Source organism: Bos javanicus, chromosome 5 (assembly GCF_032452875.1).
Source record: "Bos javanicus breed banteng chromosome 5, ARS-OSU_banteng_1.0, whole genome shotgun sequence".
Taxonomy (NCBI): Eukaryota; Metazoa; Chordata; class Mammalia; order Artiodactyla; family Bovidae; genus Bos; species Bos javanicus.
The window spans coordinates 83,410,797-83,431,310 of NC_083872.1; the positions used below are offsets into that span (position 1 = coordinate 83,410,797).

Consider the following 20,514-nt stretch of genomic DNA (forward strand, 5'->3'; position numbering starts at 1 on the left):
AACAAGTTTTTGTTTTTGCTAATTTTTCTCTTTTAATTGTAGAAATATTTCTTTATATTCTTTCAAATCAGTATTTTCTTCTATTTCAGAATTACACTATTGCACTGGCGCTTACCGAATTTCACCTGTAGATGTAAATAGCAGACCTTCCTCCTGCCTTACTAATTTTCTTCTAAATGGTAACTTTATTTGTTTTTACTGAGATCATTACAAGTGAATCATTAGAATATGTGAAAATGTGAATTCTGGAAAAGCTTAAATATAGTCTATAACCATTTTATTTTCCAAAGCTGTTTGGCTTCGGTAGCTAAGTCACGTTCAACTCTTACAACCCCATGTACTGTAGCCTGCCAGGCTCCTCTGTCCATAGGATTCTCCAGGCAAGAATACTGGAGTGGGTCTCCATTTCCTTCTCCAGGGGATCTTCCCGACCCGGTCATCAAACCCAGGACTCCTGCATTGCAGGCAGATTCTTTACCAACTGAGCTACGAGGGAAGCCCAAAGCTGTTTTAAAATTGCATAAATACCCTTTAACAGTTTTTACTAATGTTTAAAAATAAGTTGACTTTATGTCTTTCAGACTGTTGTATCTAAGTAAATTTATTTAGTATATTTTTTGGTATTTTTATTTTAAAAAAATTGACATTTAGAGTCTTAAGTTGATTTTTTTGGAAGATAGAATGATATAGATTATCATGGCCTATTGAATTTTAAATTATAAAATATAAATGAACTTATTTCTCTTTACTATTCCTTTACATAAATAAATATTCTATTTTCAGTAATATGTGATGTGATTCTTAAGAGATATAACTTTAAAGCTGTGGTTTCTTCGAGTAAAAAAAAAAAATTTTAGGCCAAATTATTGAATTCCATTTACTAAATCTAAATTCCATTGACTCTTTTGGTGATTCTTATAATAACTAGGTTTTGGAACCACCATAGTAAAGAGTTACTCTGCCTTTATCATAAAGTTAATTCAATTGTTCTATTAAACACAGTTTGATTATCAGATTAGGTAAAGTCCAGATTAAACAACATTTGGTCATGTAAAATAGAAAGTAGTAACAGTAACTGTGCTGATAGGGAGGTATTGTAGAAGTGAATTAAGACTTGCTTTCTCCCTAAAATGGTTTGTAGCTTTGATAATCTGAGGGTTGTATAAGAGTTGTCCCACTTTTGTCTTGACGTTTGGGAAGAAAATTTTTATATGAACTTGTAACTGAATGAAACCAAACATACCAGAGACCACTAAACTTATTCTGGAAAACTGTCGTACATACCTGTGTAAGCTTGGAGTAACCAAGAGAAGGCTAAGGCTAGCATTCAAATTTTTAGAACTTGACATGCAGAGAGACTGAATTAGCAATGCTAGTTAAAATATGAGGGGCAATAAGTAAAATGAAAAATATAGATGTCAATCTTATGGGAAAAATTAAGAGCCACTTGAATTCCATCACTGATAAGAGTCATCTTGTTTTTAACAGGCCGTTCTGTTTTGTTGGAACAACCACGAAAATCAGGTTCCAAAGTCATTAGTCATATGCTTAGTAGCCATGGAGGAGAGATTTTTTTGCACGTCCTTAGTAGTTCTCGATCCATTCTAGAAGATCCACCTTCAATTAGTGAAGGATGTGGAGGAAGAGTTACCGACTACCGGATTACAGTAAGACACTAATATCTATAAATTTTGAGTCGATCATTCAGCGAACATGTAGAGGGCCTATTGCATGCTAAGACCTGTAGCAGAAAGAAGTTTAGAGAAGTTGATTTTTTATTACTTTTTTAATTAGATGAATTTCCTGCAGTACTTGCTCAAAAGAGCTATTTATTTATCACTATGTTATCTTCCCTGTGTACTCAGTGTATGCTGAGATGTATGTGGATAGCATTGACGTGATGGAATTAATAGGAAAGAATGGAAATTGATTTGAACAGTACCTTAGGCTGAATTTTAATTTCTAGTAACTTAAGTGCCAAGCATAAACCTTTGATTTGGAATCTGCTACTTTGAAATAACACTGTCAATTTTTGTGTTATTGATAGGTACATACAGGGCAATTGGGTCTATTTTTGATAGAAACTGTATTGTTCTGATTTGAATTTTTCACTCCCTACCCATCTATTATATTGGATATTTCATGACTGTCTACTTTTTAAGGTGGTTATAACAATTAAATGTGAATGTGAACAATTAAATGTAAATTACCTATAATTCCATCATTAAAGATAAACACTGTTAACATTTTGATATTGTGTTAAGAAAATTTTTAAGTAGAATGGTATTTTAATGTGCTGAACTTAGTCTTTTATCTGCATATAATAGAAAAGAGATAAATTATAGATGTGAAGAAAAATCAGTGGTTTTAAAAAGTGGAAGGAACTATGAATGTATTTATGTTTGAGACTTTCTTAATCTCCATTGAGTAAAGGCTGGGTTTTATGTTCAAAAAGAAAAGAAAAAATTAGTGTGTGGAGGGTGGGCTGCTAGAGAAAATGCTTTGTTGTATATCACAGGACAGAAGACATCAGGGGAACAGACTGTTACATGTAATCCACACTGAAACACTAGAAAATAGTTTCTAATTTTATCTTATTTGGTTATCATTAGGATTTTGGTGAATTTATGAGGGAAAACAGATTAACTCCTTTTCTAGACCCCAGATATAAAATCGATGGAAGTCTTGAGATTCCTTTGGAACGAGCAAAAGATCAGTTAGAAAAGCACACCCGTTACTGGCCTATGATTATTTCACAAACCACCATTTTTAATATGCAAGCGGTAAGTGTGAAATAGTTTGTTTTTCTTTTGGATTAATGATATATAATTTATAAATAACATTATCAAGCAAAGAATAAAATTATATGAGTTTGTTACAGTTAAACAATTACAGTTAAACAATAGAAAATGGAAATGATTAGCTCTCCATGGTGATGTTTAAAATCAATTCAAGTTCTGTCTAGATGCTTTGATACTCATTTTTCATGACAGATTTTCTTTTTTTCTCCTTTTTTTTTGAATCTGACAGGTAGTTCCATTAGCCAGTGTTATTGTGAAAGAGTCTTTGACAGAAGAAGATGTATTAAACTGTCAAAAAACAATATACAACTTAGTCGATATGGAAAGAAAAAACGATCCTCTGCCTATTTCCACAGTTGGTACAAGAGGAAAAGGCCCTAAAAGGTGGGTTTTTTTTCTTTCTTTCTCATATATCACACTTACTTGATGCTTGTTTTTTTTTTTTTTTTTCTTTTTTTTAGCTGACTTATTCCACATGTAAGTTATGTGTTTGGGAGTGTGTTTCTACACATACATAAGATTAAGGTGAAATGTAAAAAACACAATAATAGATGAATTAGACACATTATCAGTTAGAATTGTACCACTGGAAGAGAAAGGAAGCCCATGTTTAATTATCTCTTTTAACTTCATCATTAACAACTGAGACTTGGATATTATTTAAAGAGTATTTGTAAGGACATTATTTTTAAATCTTTACTTTAGAGATGAGCAGTACCGAATCATGTGGAATGAATTAGAAACCCTTGTCAGAGCCCATATCAACAATTCGGAGAAACATCAAAGAGTCTTGGAATGTCTAATGGCATGTAGAAGCAAACCCCCAGAAGAAGAAGAACGAAAGAAACGAGGAAGAAAGAGGGAGGACAAAGAGGACAAGTCAGAGAAAGCAGTGAAAGATTATGAACAGGAGAAATCCTGGCAAGATTCCGAGAGGTGATTTGTTGATATTAACATAGTCCGTGGTGCCTTCTGTCATATGACACTCTACATGTAACACATTTGAACATTCAGACCTTATTTATTAGTAATGCATTTAATGTGTTTATTGTACTTTATAGCTGTTATTTTATTATTCTTCAAATCTGGAAGGTCTTTCTTGGGCTTAAAGAGGTTTTGTTGTTTTGGTTTGGTTTTTTTGCTATTTAACAGCAAAGGTAGTGTTTAATTTTTCCTAATTAACTTCTGAAAATCATAATACATGATTTTTGTTATCAGTAATTGCTTTTATGTGTTATGCACATCAAAGGCATAGTTTTATTTATTTAGTGAATGTTTTTTAAATGCCTATCATATGCCAGACATTTGGCATAAGATCCCTACCCTGGAAGGATGAACAGTATTTTGTAGAGGTTGACCAAGTAAGTGAGCAATTTATAGCAAAGTGTGAAAGACACTGCTATAAAAATAGGCATAGGAAAAACACTTGAAAGCATAGAAGATCATAGTCCCATCCTGGAAACCTTCCTCATTAGTACATTCTTTTTCCTCAGAAAGGTGTCAGGGTAAATTTGAAAAAAACAAAAAATAATAAACGTCTATAAATAAAAAAAATCATGACGTAGTAGTTGGATTCATCTTTTGTCTCCTTGCCAGAAATCAGGAAAGAGCCAGGTAACTATCATAATGGCAATAGTTAAAAGCAGAACCTACATGGAAAGTTTCAGACATGTACAGCAGTAGAGCAGTCAGTCATCAATTATCTGCTTTCAATAGTTAATGAATTCGTAGCAGACCTCATTTCATATATATCCACATCCATTCCCCTCACCACCCTCCACTTTCCCCATGTGAATATTTTGAAGCTAATACTGAAAAGTGTTTTATTTCATTCATAAGTAGGCAGAACACTTTTATTCTCTTTGACCTTAGAAATTCACTTCTTCCTTAGGGCTGCTGAGTTTCTGACACAAAATTGTCTTGCTTTCAGAAGAGGAGGGAAGAGTATTCTCATTCCGATCCCATTGATCTTCAAGTACATGAAATTCAAGATAAGCTTAGAGTTAAGTTCCTAACTTATGGAACATAAATACATTTTCACAGTACATAAACTAGTGGGAACAAATTCTAGTAGATTTCTTAATCTTAGTTTAATTTGAAATAGTATTTTGTCCATATCTTTAGAAATAATAAAATTGTAGATTATTTTCCAAAGATCACATTATTTCTGATCTTTTGCATTTTACCTTCCTAAATTCCCCCCCGCCTCCTTCTTTTTACAATTTTAGCACCATTTTCAGAGAAGGCGATGGCACCCCACTCCAGTACTCTTGCCTGGAAAATCCCATGGGCGGAGGAGCCTGGTAGGCTGCAGTCCATGGGGTCGCAAAGAGTCGGACATGACTGAGCAACTTCACTTTGACTTTTCACTTTCCTGCATTGGAGAAGGAAATGGCAACCCACTCCAGTGTTCTTGCCTGGAGAATCCCAGGGACAGGGGAGCCTGGTGGGCTGCCATCTGTGGGGTTGCATAGAGTCAGACACAAATGAAGCAACTTAGCAGTAGCAGCAGCAGCACCATTTTACAGCTAATAACATTACTGAATAATGACACTATGATGAAGAAAAAGGAAAAGTTGTATTTATATTCATTTAAGTTCTCTTACCTGATTGCAAATTGAGGGTTAGCTTCTGATTTGTTCCTGATTTGTTCCTAGGCTTATGTTGTGAGAGCACATATCTTAATAAGGCTGATTTGCAAAGTCTAGTTTAATTACTGAGCCATTTAGATTTCTAAGAATGTAAACTTGTTAAGTTTTTTTTTTTTAATGTGTAAGTTTTTATTATTTGTCCCTCTAAAAGATTAAAAGGAATCTTAGAACGTGGGAAAGAAGAGCTGGCTGAAGCTGAAATTATAAAAGATTCACCTGATTCCCCAGAACCTCCAAATAAAAAGCCTCTTGTTGAGATGGATGAAACTCCACCGGTAGAAAAATCAAAAGGTAAGGCAGAACTGTGGTAACTATGTAAAAAGTTTTCCAATTTAGTTCTGTTGTACAGAGTCCTCTATGTTTTATGTGAGCAAGAGCTGCTCACTGCTCCTCATGTCACTTCAGTTCAGTTCAGTTCAGTTGCTCAGTGGTGTCTGACTCTTTGCGACCCCATGGACTGCAGCACACCAGGCTTCCCTGTCCATCACCAACTCCCAGAGCTTGCTTAAACTCATGTCCATCAAGTTGGTGATGCCATCCAACCATCTCGTTCTGTGTTGTCCCTTTCTCCTCCTGCCTTCAATCTTTCCCAGCATCAGGGTCTTTTCTAAGGAGTCAGTTCTTCGCATCAGATGGCCCGAGGATTGGAGCTTCAACTTCAGCATCAGTCCTTCCAATGAATATTCTGGACTGATTTCCTTTAGGACTGACTGGTTGGATCTCCTTGCAGTCTAAGGGACTCTCAAGAGTCTTCTCCAACACCACAGTTCAAAAGCATCAATTCTTTGGCACTCAGCTTTCTTTATGGCCCAACTCTCACATCCTTACATGACTACTGGAAAAACAGTGGCTTCGACTAGATGGACCTTTGTCAGCAAAGTAATGTCTCTGCTTTTAAATATGCTGTCTAGGTTGGTCATAGCTTTTTATTGTAGGCCTTAGTTATCTTGAAGGTAAACTAAATTCAGTTCTTTCAGGGTGAATGGGAAATGATATGACAGAGGACTGGGTTTTTAACCACTGCACCCTTACTAATACAGAAAGAACTCAAGGCTGGCCAGGTTACAGTTATTGGTAGCTCATCCTAGGGAGGTTTGTTTGTTTTTTTATGTACTACTATTGTAGTATATATTGTAATACATCTTAATATCCTCCAGTTCACTAGTTTCTTTGAAATTAGAAATAGAGGCAATCTTAACAAATTTGTCTTTCAGGCATTTGCCAGGGTACCTGCAAAATAATAGGCTTTAAATAAATATCTCCTGGTAAATTATCCTGTTACTCATATGCCACTGCTGATTAGGATGCAGTTAATTTAGGTTTATTCTAAACAATGCTTCAACATTGTTTGGAAAATACAACTCTAAAAATTGTTAGTAGTAGCAAAATGTTGCAGGCAACTGAAACATGTATTAGTAAGAGAATGACTTAAATGATGGTGTGTCCATAGGGTGGAATTTATAAAGCCCCAGAATTACTATTGTCACAAATGTCTACTCTTCCCTCTCGCTAAGGAATATCATTTCAGATTTTAACTTAGATAACTACTTTTTCAGGAAAGACTTCCCTCACCTCCTTTCACACTTATCTGTGTTCTTTTTGATGATAGCCATTCTGACAGCTGAGAGGAGATATCTTATTGTGGTTTTGATTTACCTTTCCCTGATGACTAAGAATATTGAACATCTTTTCATGTGCCTGTTGGCCATCTGCATTTCCTCTTTGGAAAAATGCATATTCAGGTCCTCTGCCCATTTTTAAATTGGGTTGTTTGTTTCTTTGATATTGAGTTGTAAGAGCTGTTTATATATTTTGGATATTAACCCATTATTGGTCATATCAATTGCAAGTATTATATAGCATTCAGTAGGTTTGGTTTTATTTTGTTGATGGTTTCCTTTGCTGTGCAATCTTTTAAGTTTAATTAGGTTCCATTTGTTTATTTTTCCTTTTGCTTAGGGGACAGATCAGAAAAAAATCATTGCTATGATTTATTTCAAAGAGTATTCTGTCTGTGTTTTCCTCTAGGAGTTTTATGATTAATGGTCTTACATTTAGGTCTTTAATCCATTTGTATTTTATTTTTGTATATGGTGTTAGGGAATGTTTTTTGCCTCTTCATATTGTGTAGAAAAGAGTTAACTGTAGCAGGCCTGAAGCTATATCATCATTAGAAAAGCCTGCTTGCATGTTTGGCCCTTGGCTGACATCTGGGAATATGGCTTTCAAAACATTCCCCAAATAATGAAGTTATGTCTGAATTAAACACCTGCTTTCCTTCTGGGAGTCTGGAATTTTGGTAGTTGTAGTTAGGAAGACAATGCATATGTGCCCAGCCTCTATAAAAACTTTGAACTCTTGAATCTTACTTTTCTGTGCTTTTCTGACAGAAATATTGTACACACATGGCTGCATTTTTGCCTCTGGAGGAAGTATGCACTCTGTATGAACCCTCATGGGAAGGAGAGAACATGGAAAGCCTGTAGATGGATTTCTCTAGTCTTTGCCTATTGTGTCTTTCTGCCACACTGGGCTGGCTATGTGTTCTTACTCTGCTGCTGTAATGATTCTTAGCTATGACTGTCACTTGATTTTAGTTATTTGAGTCCTTCTAGCAAATCACTGAACTCTAGCAGGTGGTGTTGGAGATCCCTAAACACATACAAATTTTAGAATAAAGAGAAGATGATATTGCTTAAATTCATATAAAGTGAACAAGAATTAGGGGTAAATTTGTAAACTTGTAATCTTTGAAGTCATGAATTGTTCTACTTTTTTTCTCTTCTTTCAAATATTACACCAGGGCCAGTGTCCTTATTATCTTTATGGAGTAATAGAATCAACACTGCCAATTCCAGAAAGCATCAGGAGTTTGCTGGACGTTTGAACTCTGTTAATAACAGAGCTGAGTTATATCAACATCTTAAAGAGGAAAATGGGTTTGTATTATTTATTGTAGAAATTAGTTTTATTAATTGCCTTATTATAATTTTAAAAAATAAATACTGCCTGTTTTTTGTGTTCAGCAGTTTTGATAATGTTACTTAAAAAGAGAAAAAAATCACTTTCTTAAATTTTTGGTGTTTGTAAAAGACCCGGTATTATTCATTATAACCATGAATGTTCAATAAACATCATAGAGGGAAAAATCATAAAGAAAACTTAGTATGTAGCACTGACCCTTGTATAAAATGACAGGGAGAAAATATTTTCCTAGTAAGTAGTACAGTATTAGGAATATTGAGTTTAATTGAATAAATCCAAAATCTACAAATAATTGAAGATTTATTAGGATAAATATAAAATAATTTAAATGGTTATTTTAATTGCTTTTTTAGAAGAAATTTTCTTAAAAATGTATTGATAAAGAAATTTCTTTAGTAGAAAAGGAAATAAATTCTTGTCTAAATGGTAAAGATTTTTTCCTTTAGTTTTACTTTGAGCAGTATAGTGAAAAAACCAGTGGCCTTTGAAATGAAAGCTTGGGAAAGTCACGTGATCTCTCTGGGCCTCCCTTGATTTTCACTCATTTGCAAAACAAGGAAGTTAAACTAACCATCAGGAACCCTCAAGTTAGTTATTTTCTAAAGTGCTTACATTCTTCTGTTCTGTGACTATATTAGATTTTAATTTCATTTAAAATTTAGATAAGGAGAAAAAATACGGGTAGTTAATATTTTATCTTACCAGCACTTTTTTTTTCCCTCCTCTTTTTCAGAATGGAGACAACAGAAAATGGAAAAGCCAGCCGGCAGTAAAGAGTGACTTGAGCAACTGAATTTAGTATACTGCATAGATATTTTGGATGGAATTTGATATAAGAACTTTTACAGCAAGATTGTATAGTTATGTTGCCTGGACTGGTTTTTACATTTTTAAAATATTTCAACTAACTTTATCTTTTTTGTATTAATTGTAAAATTGGCACATATGTCAAAAATATACATTTGTCCTCCCAAATTAAACAAATTTATTTTATGGTAGAGGGTGTTCCCTCTGGAAATGTTTTTTAAAAAATTCTTAGGCTTCTCTTTGCCAAATAAAACTATTAAAATATCTAAAATGCAAAATATTGGAGTGTTCTTTTAAATAAAAAATTATATTCATATAATGGCTGAGAATTTTGAGAAATTTTTAAGACATTTTAACAATTTGGGTGATATTTACAGTATTTAATATAAAATATTGCCTATGAATCTGCAACATATGTGGTGCTTTTCCAAAAACTAATGTTTTTGTTTGCTTATTTTGTATTTTATTTTAGATTATTTTGTGTGTGTGTGTGTTGCCCTTTTAAAAGCAGAGTTTGCAGGTAGTTTTCAGTTTTGGGATGTTAACATTAATATGTTGGATGATGTTATTTATTCCTTTTCTGCCAAAGACTTGCTGTCCATTAACTTTTCATATTGAAAAAGAAGCATGAAGGAGATTGCTTTGCAGACTTATTTACCTGTATTGGATGATGTTATAATTCTTTTTCTGCTAAAAACTTACTCATTAACTTTTCATATGGAAGGAGAAGGATGAAGGAGATTGCTTCTGTGGATTTAAAGAAAAGTTACCCTGTTGCTTATTTTAATCCCTGAATAGAATCTTGGTCTCCTCATCTCTCAGAAACGTCTGGGTTATATGGTATATGTTTGGTGAGTCTTATTCCTGTGCTGCTTTTGGAAGCTCATAACATGTTGCAAGAAACATGTTATTTCATTGTTAAATGCTAATTCTAGGCTTTTTATTTTTCTTTGAGTTTCTATTAGAGAATAGGAAAAGCTCTTGGTTTAAATATAGAAATTCAATATTTTCTATTTAAAAAAAAAATCACTTGTGCTTAAATAAGAGTTCACCAGGTTCTCTTGTCAATCCAGTGAAATTTGCAGTGTTCTTCTTTACCCATCCCTGTGTGATTCTGAGCCGTTGCATCTGCCCTCTCCCCTAAGCTCGTGCCACCTTAATCCCTACCGCTGTGTTTAGACACACACCACTCCAAAGCATGACCAGAACTAGCTAGCACCTAGACTTGCAAGACTTCAGGAGTTGTAACCCAGTGCTAAATTATTGCATCATATTTACTTGTTTCTGCCTTACCCGTGATACCCATTTAACTTGTACCAAGTTGAAGTCCCTAGTTTAGTTCTTTTTTTTTTTTCTAGTTTAGTTCTTAAATCAAAAATACTTTCTTTATAACCCATTTGAAAAAGACTCTTTTTTACTCTCAATTTGTGCTTCTTCCTTTCCCATGTGCTAAGGCAATGCTCCTTTGTTGACAGACTTATCTACATTTCAGTCTTCATTTTTAAGTATTATTTTTGCATATATACTGCTGTTACTGTGTTCTACTGACTGGGACGATGTTTCTGTGGCTGCATTTTGAACTACTGTAGGTATTCTATATATTATTGGGGTTAATATTCTCCAGTAGACACATTCTTCTCTGTCTAACTATATGCCTTTTGAGCACCTAAAATTGAGCTCCTCCTTCATCTCCCACAGAACATCAGGCTATGTATTATTGGTCTTATCCTGCAATACCTATTACAGCCTTTTGGTGGAAGTGACTGTTTAGGACAAAAATAGAAGAATGATTGGTGAGTTTTTGGTTCTTCTAAAACAGGATCCATATTGAGGATTTACTAGTCAAGAGAAGTGGACAAAATATAAATTTAAAAAATTATTACCCTTCCAATACTGGAATCTAAGCTTAAGTCCAGACTTAATGATCGTGGGAACCAAAGTTACCCTACAGAGAACAAGTACACTTTCAATTCTAAACATTTTGATGCCAGTATCATGGGAGCAAAAGATGTCCCTTATTTTTGTCCCCTGACTCCCCAGCACCACCAATGAAAGTTTGACATCCATCCATGGACAAAAAAAGTCCCTTTGAGGGAGCTGTGGAATTCTGCATCCTATGACAGCCTGAGAAGAGTCTCAGCCACCTGTGTGTTGAGGTAGACTCAGCTGTGGACCATGCAGTGGCTCATGAAGAGGCTCCAAACCCTCAGCTACACTGTGGGAGCCCCTGGAAAACACTATCTTAGGCAGTCACCCATGGACATGAGAGCCTTTGTGGAATTCCAAGTTTCTAGGTGAGAAGTTTCAGCACACCACTGAGTAAAAAAGAAAGTACATCTGGAGGTATTGGAGTAGATAAGAGAAACAGATTGACCTTACGTGCATCACCCTTCTCCAATGTGACACAGCTTAGGGCCAAAAGAGATCTTAGTATGGAGAAAGAGTGTATGATCGCCCAACTTCCCCAGTGGTGTTAACTCTTAACAAAAGTTAAGGGACAAAAGTATTAAAAGTAACCATAGCTACAATCCCAAAGAAAGGCAATGCCAAAGAATGCTCGAACTACCGCACAATTGGACTCATCTCACACGATAGTAAAGTAATGCTCAACATTCTCCAAGCTAGGCTTCACCAATATGTGAACCGTGAACTTCCAGATGTTCAAGCTGGTTTTAGAAAAGGCAGAGGAACCAGAGATCAAATTGCCAACATCCACTGGATCATCAAAAAAGCAAGAGAGTTCCAGAAAAACATCTATTTCTGCTTTCTTGACTATGCCAAAGCCTTTGACTATGTGGATCACAATAAACTGTGGACAATTCTTCAAGAGATGGGAATACCAGACCACCTGACCTGCCTCTTGAGAAACCTATATGCAGGCCAGGAAACAACAGTTAGAACTGGACATGGAACAACAGACTGGTTCCAAATAGGAAAAGGAGTATGTCAAGGCTGTATATTGTCACCCTACTTATTTAACTTCTATGCAGAGTACATCATGAGAAACACTGGGCTGGAAGAAGCACAAGCTAGAATCAAGATTTCTGGGAGAAATATCAATCACCTCAGATATGCAGATGACACCACCCTTATGGCAGAAAGTGAAGAGGAACTAAAAAGCCTCTTGATGAAAGAGGAGAGTGACAAAGTTGGCTTAAAGCTCAACATTCAGAAAACTAAGGTCATGGCACCTGGTCCCATCACTTCATGGGAAATAGATGGGGAAACAGTGGAAACAGTGTCAGACTTTATTTGGGGGGGCTCCAAAATCACTGCAGATGGTGACTGCAGCCATGAAATTAAAAGACGCTTACTCCTTGGAAGAAAAGTTACGATCAACCTAGATAGCATATTCAAAAGCAGAGACATTACTTTGCCAACAAAGGTCCGTCTAGTCAAGGCTATGGTTTTTCTGGCAGTCGTGTATGGATGTAAGAGTTGGACTGTGAAGAAAGCTGAGTGCCGGAGAATTGATGCTTTTGAACTGTGGTGTTGGAGAAGACTCTTGAGAGTCCCTTGGACTGCAAGGAGATCCAACTAGTCCATTCTAAAGGAGATCAGCCCTGGGTGTTTTTTGGAAAGAATGATGCTAAAGCTGAAACTCCAGTATTTTGGCCACCTCATGCAAAGAGTTGACTCATTGGAAAATTGAGGACAGGAAGAAAAGGGGATGACAGAGGATGAGATGGCTGGATGGCATCACCGACTCGATGGACATGAGTTTGAGTGAACTCCGGGAGTTGGTGATGGACAGGTAGGTCTGGCGTGCTGTGATTCATGGGGTCGCAAAGAGTTGGACACGACTGAGCAACTGAACTGAACTGAACTGATAGCGACAATAATTTGTTAATAAATATACAATATAAAAGATGATTGTGACATCAAAAGCATGAAGAGGGGAATAAGTATAGAGTACCTACAAACCAATATCTACAGTAGACTCACAAAACATAAGGAGCAGGGAATCAAAGCATACCACTCCAGAAAATCATCAATTCACAAAATAAGGTAGCAAAGAGAGGAAGAAAGGAACAAGAGAAATACAAAATAGCCAGGAATAAAGATGACATTACCAAGTCTTTACCTATCAATAAGTACTCAAAAAGTAAATAGATTGAATTCTCTAATTAATTGAAGACATACAGTGACTGGATGGATTTTGAAAAAATATAAGACACAACTGTATACTGCCTGCAAGAGACTCCTTCAGCCTTAAGGACACATAGGCTCAAAATGAGAGGAAAGCAACATTCCATGCAAGTGAAAACCAAAAGAGAGCAGGGAAGATATACTTTATATCAGACAAAATAGACTTAAAGCCAAAAATGATGACAAGAGACAGTCATTATATAATGATAAAGGGGTCGATTCACCAAGAAAATACCAGAATCATATATTCACCCATAATTGAGCACCTTAAGCAAATGTTAACTGCTCTGAAAGGATAAATATTGTATTATAACAATACAGTAATGCCTGCCGAGGTCCAGCCCCGGCTGATCCAGGGTATTCGAAGGAGAGAAGGCTTAGGCAACCTATTCAAATGTTAATTAGAGATATAAAGAGTAATAGAATGAGGATAGCTCAGTAGGAAAATTCAGTGGAGAAAAGAGGCTGAGTAGCTTGGTTTACGCGGAAAATCAATATAATCCGTGGCACCAGGTTAGCTCTGACCACGGAGGCTGCAGGCGCCCTCTCGAATAGCGGAAGGTGCCCCACCTTAGACACCTTCTCGAGTGGGTCTTAGAAGCCCAGGCAAATAAATGGTCGCAGAGGATATCCGTGCTCCAGATGGAGACTTCAGCCAGAATGTGAAAAGAATGACATGGGGAGACCAAGCGTTGGTGAGCAAGGCCCGTAGCTTTATTTTTAACAGGGGCTTATATACCCTAAGTTACACATAGAGGATAATAGGGGATGCAAAGTCTTTGATCCTTATCAAAAACCAGGGTTTCTTTCCTGCAAATATATCGTATACAAATGGTTTAGGTGATTTACATCATCTTCTGGCCAGAAGGCCTATTAACATTTTATGGCTCTTGACAAAGACTTATCAATCGTAAGACTTATTTTCTCTAAGAGTAATTATTTTAAGGTTTGGCGCCATCTTCCGAAGATAAAATTGCATTCCTATAGGGCGTATGTGTAATGGGTTTACAACAAAGGAAAGAATTTATTACCTTAAGGGTCTAAAGTTACTAACACCAAAGCCACTACTTATTTTTTCTACATACCAACTATTAATTAATACATATTCAAGGATACAATTCAGGGGATGTGAAAACTTGGCAACAAGCATTGGCTCATCAATGAAATCTTTTACTAGTTTTATTCTGACAGTTTCTAACTCTCTGAGAGGCTCTAAGCTATTTGAATATCTTAAGCTTCCCGTGCCTCTCGAGGCTGGGAGACTGTAAACAATCGTATGCATAGCTGTAGGACTCCGGGTAAACTTGTCAGGAGAGTTAGAGAGCCAGTTGAGGGGTTTGGATTTAAACACTCCTAATTGCCCAGGAACTTTATTAATTGGAGCTGTAAGTTAACTCTTTGACAGAGAGAGTGAGATGGTGGTGGGGGACAGCCCCCAGTAAAGTCAGAGGTGAGAGCACAAAGCAATAAAGTAGGCAGACTCTGGTTTTTGGGGGGTAGATGCTCGAGAATATCCGGGGGGACTCCTGAGGCTTGATCCCGCCATTGCGTATGCCGAGCCTCCTTCCTCATGACCTTTGTCACAAGTGGAATGTCTCTCACTGGCTCCCGGCACAGTAATAGCAGGGGACTTCAGTACCCTAATTTCAACAATGAATGAGTAATTCAGATAGAAAACTAATCGTTAACTGAACCAAGCAGTCACACAAAATATTTCATCCAACTGCAACAGAACACACATTGTCCTCAAGAACACACACAATATTCTCCAGGATAGTTCACATGATAGGTCACAAAGAAAATCTTTGCAAATTTAGGAAGAGTGAAGTGATACCAAATATCTTTTATGCCCACAGTGGTATGAAACTGAAAGTTGATAACAGGAGGAAAGCTTAAAAATTTACAAAAATGTGAAAATTAAATAATGCTCTCTTGAACAATCAATAGGTCAAGGAAGAAATCAAAAGAGAAATTTTTAAATATCTTAAAAATGGAAATTCAGCATATCAAAACATATAGTATGATGCAAAAGAGAGGACTTTGTAGTGATAAACACCTCTATCGGAGAATAAAGATCTGAAGTAAACAACCTAACTTTACACCTCATGAAACCAGAAAAAGAAGAAGTCCAAAGTAAGAAGAAGGAAGGAAATAACAAAGATCAGAGCATAAGTAAATGAAATAGAGGTCAGAAGAACAGCAGAAGAAATAAAACCAAGAGGTGGATTTATTGAAAAGATAAAATTGACAAATATCTAACTAGACTAAAGAAAAAAGACTCAAAATGATAAATGAAAGTTGAGACATTATAACTGATAATACAGAAATACAAAAGATGTTGAGACTGCTCAGTTCAGTTCAGTTGCTCAGTCGTGTCCAACTCTTTGTGACCGCATGAATCGCAGCACGCCAGGCCTCCCTGTCCATCACCAACTCCTGGAGTTCACCCAGACTCACGTCCATCGAGTCAGTGATGCCATCCAGCCATCTCATCCTCTGTCGTCCCCTTCTCCTCCTGCCCCCAGTCCCTCCCAGCATCAGAGTCTTTTCCAATGAGTCAACTCTTCGCATGAGGTGGCCAAAGGACTGGAGTTTCAGCTTTAGCATCATTCCTTCCAAAGAAATCCCAGGGCTGATCTCCTTCAGAATGGACTGGTTGGATCTCCTTGCAGTCCAAGGGACTCTCAAGAGTCTTCTCCAACACCACACTTCAAAAGCATCAATTCTCCAGTGCTCAGCCTTCTTCACAGCCCAACTCTCACATCCATACATGACCACAGGAAAAACCATAGCCTTGACTAGATGGACCTTTGTTGGCAAAGGAATGTCTCTGCTTTTCAATATGCTATCTAGGTTGATCATAACTTTCCTTCCAAGGAGTAAGCGTCTTTTAATTCCTAGCAGTTGAGACTGCTAGGAATAACTATATGCCAACAAACTGTATAACACAGAAAAAAAAGTGAATTCCTAGAAATATACAACCAGACTGAATCATGAAGAAATAGAATATCTGAGCAGACCAATCATAAGCAAGGAGATTGAATCAGTAATAAAAAACTCGCCAAAGGATAAGCCCAGGACCAAATGATTTCACTGGTAAATTCTACAAAATTGTTAAAGAAGTAATGCCAACACTTCTCAAACTCTTTCACAAAACGGAAGAAGAGGAAACATTCTGAAATGCATTCTATTAGGCCAGCATTATCCTGATACCAAATCCAGACAAGAACACTACAAGAAGAGAAACTAGATTTTATGGATATAGACGCAAAAATTTTCAACAAAATGTTAGCCAAACCAAATTCAATGACAAATTAAAAAGTGTACATACACCATGATTAAGGGGAATTTAGCAAAGATGGCTCAACATATAAAAATCAGTAAATGTGATGCATCACATTACTCAAATTAAAAAAATCATAAAATCACCTCAATGGATGCAAAATAGCATTTAATAAAATACAACATTCTTTTATGATAAAAGTACTGAACTAATTGGAAATAGAAGTAACATATCTCAACACAATAAAGGCCTTATATAACAAGCTCACAGTTCACAACATACTCATTGATGAATGGTTGAAAACTTTTTCTCTAACATAAGGAACAAGACTAGTCTTACTCAGCGTAATACTGGAAGTCAGAGTAATGAGGCAAGAAAAATAAAAAGCATTCAAATTGGAAAATGAGGTAAAACTGACTTTGTTTGCAGATGATATAATCTTAAATAGAAAATCCAAAGACTCTACCAAAAAAGAAAAAGAAAAACTGATAGAACTAATCAAAAAGCTCAGTAAAGTTGCAGCATAAAACATCAACATACAGAATTAAATTGCATCTATGTACACTAACAATGAAGTATCTGAAAAGAAATAAAATTTCATTTACCATAGTATCAAAAAGAGTAAAATACTAAAGAATAAATTTGACTGAGAAGTGAAAGGTCTATATACATTGAAAACTATGACTCTGGTGAAAGAAACTGAAGAAGACACAAGCAAATGGAAACATATTCCATGTTTATGGATCAGAAAAATTAATATGGTTAAAATAGCCATACTACCAAAAGCTATCAATAGATTCAGTGCAATCCCTATCAAAATTCTAGTGGTATTTTCACTTTTTTTAAAAAAGCTTTTTTTTTTTTTAGAACAAGGGTTCTAAAATTTGTATGGAGTCATAAAAGAATCCTGAGAAGGAAGAACAAAGGTGGAGGCATCACAGTTGCTGATTTTAAACTATACTACAAAGCTATAGTAATCAAAGCAGTATGGTACTGGCATAAAAATATGTACATTGACAAATGGAACAGAGTTGAGAGCCCATAAATAAATTCTCATATGTATGGTCAACTGATATTTGAAAAAGGAGCAAGAATACTCAATAAATGGTGTTGGGAAAACTGGATAACAACATGTGAAACTATATCCCTATCTCACAAAAATTAATTTGAAATGGATTTAAAACTTAAAAACAAGACGTGAAGCCACAAAACTCCTAGAAAAAGATACAGAAGGGAAACTTACTGATAATGATTTTTTGGATATGAAACCAAAAGCACAAACAACAAAAGCAAAAATTATTAAGTGGGACTACCTCAAGCCCATGGTCGGGAAGATCCTTTGGAGAAGGAAATGGCAACCCACTCCAGGATCCTTGCCTGGAAAATCCCATGGACAGGGGAGCCTGGTGGCTACAGTCCAGGGATCTAAAAGAGTTGGACACAACTGAGCGACTGAGCATAGGACCTCAAGCTAAAGAGCACAGCAAAAGAAACAATCAATAGAATTCAAAAGCAGCCTTTGATATGGTGGAAAATTTTGCTAATTATGTATTTGATAAGGGGTTAATGTATAAAGAACTCATATAGCTCAATGGCAGAAGAGGGATTGAGTCAACATTTTTCCAAAGAGGATATACAAATCATCAGTTTAGTTGCTCAATTGTGTCCAACACTGTGACTCCATGCACTGCAGCATGCCAGGCTTCCCTGTCCATCACCAACTCCCAGAGTTTGCTCAACCTCATGTCCATCTAGTCAGTGATGCCGTCCAACCACCTCATCCTCTGTCGTCTACTTCTCCTCCTGCCTTCAATCTTTCCCAGCATCAGGGTCTTTTCTAAGGAGTCAGTTCTTCCCATCAGGTGGTCAAAGGATTGGAGTTTCAGCTTCATCATCAGTCCTTCCAATGAATGAGTACTCAGGGCTGATGTCCTTTAGGATAGACTGGTTGGATCTCCTTGCAGACCAAAAGACTCTCAAGAGTCTTCTCCAACACCACAGTTCAAAAGCATCAGTTCTTCAGTGCTCAGCTTTCTTTATGGTCCAACTCTCACATCCATACATGACTACTGGAAAAACCATAGCTTTGACTAGATAGACCTTTGTTAGTAATGTCTCTGCTTTTTAATATGCTGTCTGGATTTGTCATTGCTTTTCTTGCAAGGAGCAAGTGTCTTTTAATTTCATGGCTGCAGTCACCATCTGCAGTGATTTTGGAGCCCAAGAAAATAAAGACTGTCACTGTTTCCTTGTTTCCCCATCTATTTGCCATGAAGAGATGGGACTGGATGCCATGATCTTAGTTTTTAAATGTTGAGTTTTAAGCCAGCTTTTTCATTCTCCTCTTTCACTTTGATCAAGAGGCTTTTTAGTTCCTCTTTACTTTCTGAAACAAGGGTGGTGTCATCTGCATATCTGAGGTTATTGATATTTCTCCTGGCAATCTTGATTCCAGCTTGTGCTTCATCCAGTCTGGCATTTCACATCATGTACTCTGCATAAAAGTTAAACAGGGTGCTCATATACAGACCTGATGTACTCCTTTTCCAATTTGGAACCAGTCCATCGTTCCATGTCCAGTTCTAACTGATGCTTTTTGACCTGAATACAGATTTCTCAGAAGGCAGGTCAGGTGGTCTGGTATTCCCATCTCTTGAAGAATTTTCCACAGTTTGTTGTGATCCACACAGTCAAAGGCTTTGTCATAGTCAGTAAAGCAGAAGTAGATGTTTTCCTGGAACTCTCTTGAGTTTTTGATGATTCAACAGAGGTTGGCAATTTGATTTCTGGTTCCTCTGCCTTTTCTAAATCCAGCTTGAACATCTGGAAGTTCATGGTTCACATACTGTTGAAGCCTCTCTTGGAGAATTTTGAGCATTACTTTGCTAGCGTGTGAGATGAGTGCAGTTGTGTGGTAGTTTGAGCATTCTTCAGCATTGCCTTTGGGATTGGAATGAAAACTGACCTTTTCCAGTCCTGTGGCCACTGCTGAGTTTTCCAAATTTGCTGGCACATTGAGTGCAGCACTTTCATAGCATCATCTTTTAGGATTTGAAATAGCTCAACTGGAATTCCATCACCTCCACTAGCTTTGTTTGTAGTGATGCTTCCTAAGGCCCACTTGACTTTGCATTCCAGAATGTCTGGCTCTAGGTGAGTGATCACACCATAGTGGTTATCTGGGTCATGAAGATGTTTTTTGTATAGTTCTTCTGTGTATTCTTGCCACCTTTTCTTGATATGTTCTGCTTCTGTTAGGTCCATACTGTTTCTGTCCTTTATTGTGCCCATCTTTGCATTGATCACTGAGGAAGGCTTTCTTACCTCTCTGTGCTATTCTTCAGGACTCTGCATTCAGATTGGTATATCTTTCGTTTCTCCCTTACCTTTAGCTTCTCTTCTGTTCTCAGCTATTTGTAAGGCCTCCTCAGACAACCATTTTTCCTTTTTGCATTTGTTTTTCTTGAGGATGTCCTGGATCACTGCATCTTGTACAATGTCATGAACCTCTATCCATAGTTCTTCAGGCACTCTATCAGATCTAATCTCTTGAATCTATTTGTCACTTGTACTGTATAATCATAAGGGATTTTATTTAGGTCATACCTGAATGGTCTAGTGGTTTTCCCTACTTCCTTCAATTTAAGTCTGAATTTGGCAATAAGGAGTTCATGATCTGAGCCATAGCAAGGTCCTGGTCTTGGTTTTGATGACTGTATAGAGCTTCTCCATCTTCGGCTGCAAATAATATAGTCAATCTGATTTTGGTGTTGACCATCTGGTGATGTTCATCTGTACAGTCGTCTCTTGTGTTGTTGGAAGAGGGTGTTTGCTATGA

At 36.5% G+C, this 20,514-nt stretch overlaps 1 protein-coding gene across 2 annotated transcripts in view; it reads left to right on the forward strand.

The window, feature by feature from the left end:
- Positions 1 to 9,522, forward strand: part of INTS13 (integrator complex subunit 13) — a 30,498-nt gene extending 20,976 nt beyond the window's left edge. Inside the window, exons 10-17 of one of the 2 annotated variants that reach the window (XM_061417566.1) lie at positions 90 to 179; positions 1,489 to 1,667; positions 2,613 to 2,783; positions 3,031 to 3,185; positions 3,507 to 3,737; positions 5,604 to 5,743; positions 8,256 to 8,391; positions 9,171 to 9,522. In XM_061417566.1, the coding sequence (XP_061273550.1) occupies positions 90 to 179; positions 1,489 to 1,667; positions 2,613 to 2,783; positions 3,031 to 3,185; positions 3,507 to 3,737; positions 5,604 to 5,743; positions 8,256 to 8,391; positions 9,171 to 9,210 (1,142 nt within the window). In that variant the 3' untranslated portion in view covers positions 9,211 to 9,522. The other variant, XM_061417567.1, reaches the window with a different exon arrangement.
- Positions 9,523 to 20,514: the final 10,992 nt, after the last annotated feature.